Genomic DNA, 2051 nt, shown 5'->3' on the forward strand with positions numbered 1-2051 from the left:
CGTTCAAGTACGAGGGCCATCAATCCTGCTGCTTTTGCCCATTCCACCCCCAGTCAAGAAGTGGAGATGAAATCCCATTCCCCAGGCCATTGGTGAGAGCTCAACACAGCTGGCTGGGGCATGGTGTGGTCTTGGCACCTTCCCCGGGGAGCTGCTCTGCTGCTGTGGAGCTGTTATCCTGTCCTTCCCTTGCAGGAGAGAGAGGCCAGTGCATCCTGTCCACGCCCCCCAAGATCCTCTTCTGTGACCTGCGGCTGGATCCTGGAGAATCAAAGTCCTGTAAGCTCCATGTTCGCTCTCATGGGAGGAGGTGGGGACAGGGAAAGGGGACTCTGCAGCCGGCGTCTGTGCAGCCATGAGACGTGCACAGTCTTTGCTTGGACTCTAGACCAGCTCTTGACTGGGTCATTCCTTGCTCAGTGCCGGAGCTGAACTGTGCAGGGGCAGACAGGCAGGCCGGCACACCGACATGCGGTTCCCTGCCTGTTTCTCACTGCAGTGTAGTGTTCATGGGCAGAGGCTCAGGCCTTCTGAGGTCCAGGGCCCCCTCTGCTCTGGACCATGGAGTATGCCTCTGCTCTGCTGTAGGTTAGTTCCCGTAGCTCTCCCCTGCTCCACAGGTAAGCAGGGTCCCTGTGCAATGAGGGCAAGCCCTTCCAATCCCCACTTCTGCCCCAGCTTTGTTCATCCTTTGCAGCCTCTGCACTGGTGCCTTGGCCCCTTCGTACGCTGCAGGGATTTTCCATGCCCCACTTTTTCCCTTCTGCTGGTGGAGCTCGTTGCTTCAGGTGCGGCCAGCCTCTCGTCCCCAGCACTTCCCTGCGACAAGTCTGCTGTTGTCTGGGTCTGCCAGGAGTTCAGGGCAGAATCGCTGCCATCCCAGTGCTCCATGAGGCCACAGTCCTGTGTTTGTGCTAGAAGTGGCTGGTTGTATGCCGACAGGGCTGCTAAGGTGTCGCAGGCCTCCCCAGGCAAAGGTTCTCTTGGGAGGTCGAGGCGGTTGCGCGAGTGTTGAGTTATTGGCTCCGGTTTTCACCGCCGGGAAGAGCTGTCCTGGGGAGAGTTAGACAGTGTCTCCTGGGAGCCAGCATGAAGCTGCTTTTCCCACAGAGCCACACTGCTTATGGCCTCCCGGACAGGGCTGGGCCAAGCCCTGGACAATGGGCCCTTGGGGCCTGTCCTGCCATGGCCCAGGGAGCAGCCAAGATGAGGCTACAGAAGAAATGTGGACAAGTTGGAGCGTCCGGTGGAAGACAGTGAAAATGGTTGGGGGCTGGGGGACATGACTGGTGAGGAGAGGCTGAGGGAACTGGGCTGATTTAGTCTGCAGAAGAGAAGACCGAGGGGGACTGAATAGCAGCCTTCAACTCCCTGCAGGAGGGTTGCAAAGAGGGTGGAGCTGGGCTGTTCTCCATGGGGGCAGATGACAGAACAAGAAGCAATGGGCTCAAGCTGCAGCAAGAGAAGTTGAGGTTAGTTATGAGAAAAAGCTCTCATGAGGAGGGTGGTGAAGCACTAGAACAGGCTCCCCAGGGACGTGGGGAATCGCCATCCTTGGAGGTTTTGAAGACCCAGATTGACAAAGCCTTGGCTGGGATGATTTAGGTGGGGCTGGTCCTGCTTGGAGCAGGGGATTGAACTAGATGTGACCTCTTGAGGTCTCTTCCAGCCCCCCTTGTCTATGATTCTGTGATTCTTTGTTTCATAGTTTCGTAGTGGTAGTGTCAGAAGGGACCTGAGCAGATCATCAAGTCCGACCCCCTGCCATGGGCAGGAAAGGATGCTGGGGTCAAATGACCCCAGCTAGGTGATTATCTAGTCTCCTTTGGAAGAGCCCCCCAGGGTAGGGGCGAGCACCACTTACTTCCCTTGGAAGTTGGTTCCAGATCCTAGCCGCCCTGACGGTGAAGTAGTGCTTCCTGATGTCTAGTCTAAACCTAATCTCAGTCAACTTGTGGCTGTTATTTCTAGTTACTCCCAGTAGTGCTTGGGGGAACAGGAACTCCCTCAATGCCTGCTGGTCTCCCTTGGCAAGTTTATAGATGGCCACC

The 2051-nt window shown here is 56.7% G+C and overlaps 1 protein-coding gene across 1 annotated transcript in view; it reads left to right on the forward strand.

Annotated features, from left to right (window-relative positions):
- Window positions 1-2051, forward strand: part of RGP1 (RGP1 homolog, RAB6A GEF complex partner 1) — a 29873-nt gene that overhangs the window by 7041 nt on the left and 20781 nt on the right. Inside the window, exon 2 of the mRNA XM_019518015.1 lies at window positions 196-279. Coding sequence (XP_019373560.1) covers window positions 196-279 — 84 coding nt within the window. The remainder of the gene's footprint in view (window positions 1-195; window positions 280-2051) is intronic.

This window comes from Gavialis gangeticus, unplaced genomic scaffold (genome assembly GCF_001723915.1).
Source record: "Gavialis gangeticus isolate Ggan-Ray unplaced genomic scaffold, GavGan_comp1, whole genome shotgun sequence".
Taxonomy (NCBI): domain Eukaryota; kingdom Metazoa; phylum Chordata; order Crocodylia; family Gavialidae; genus Gavialis; species Gavialis gangeticus.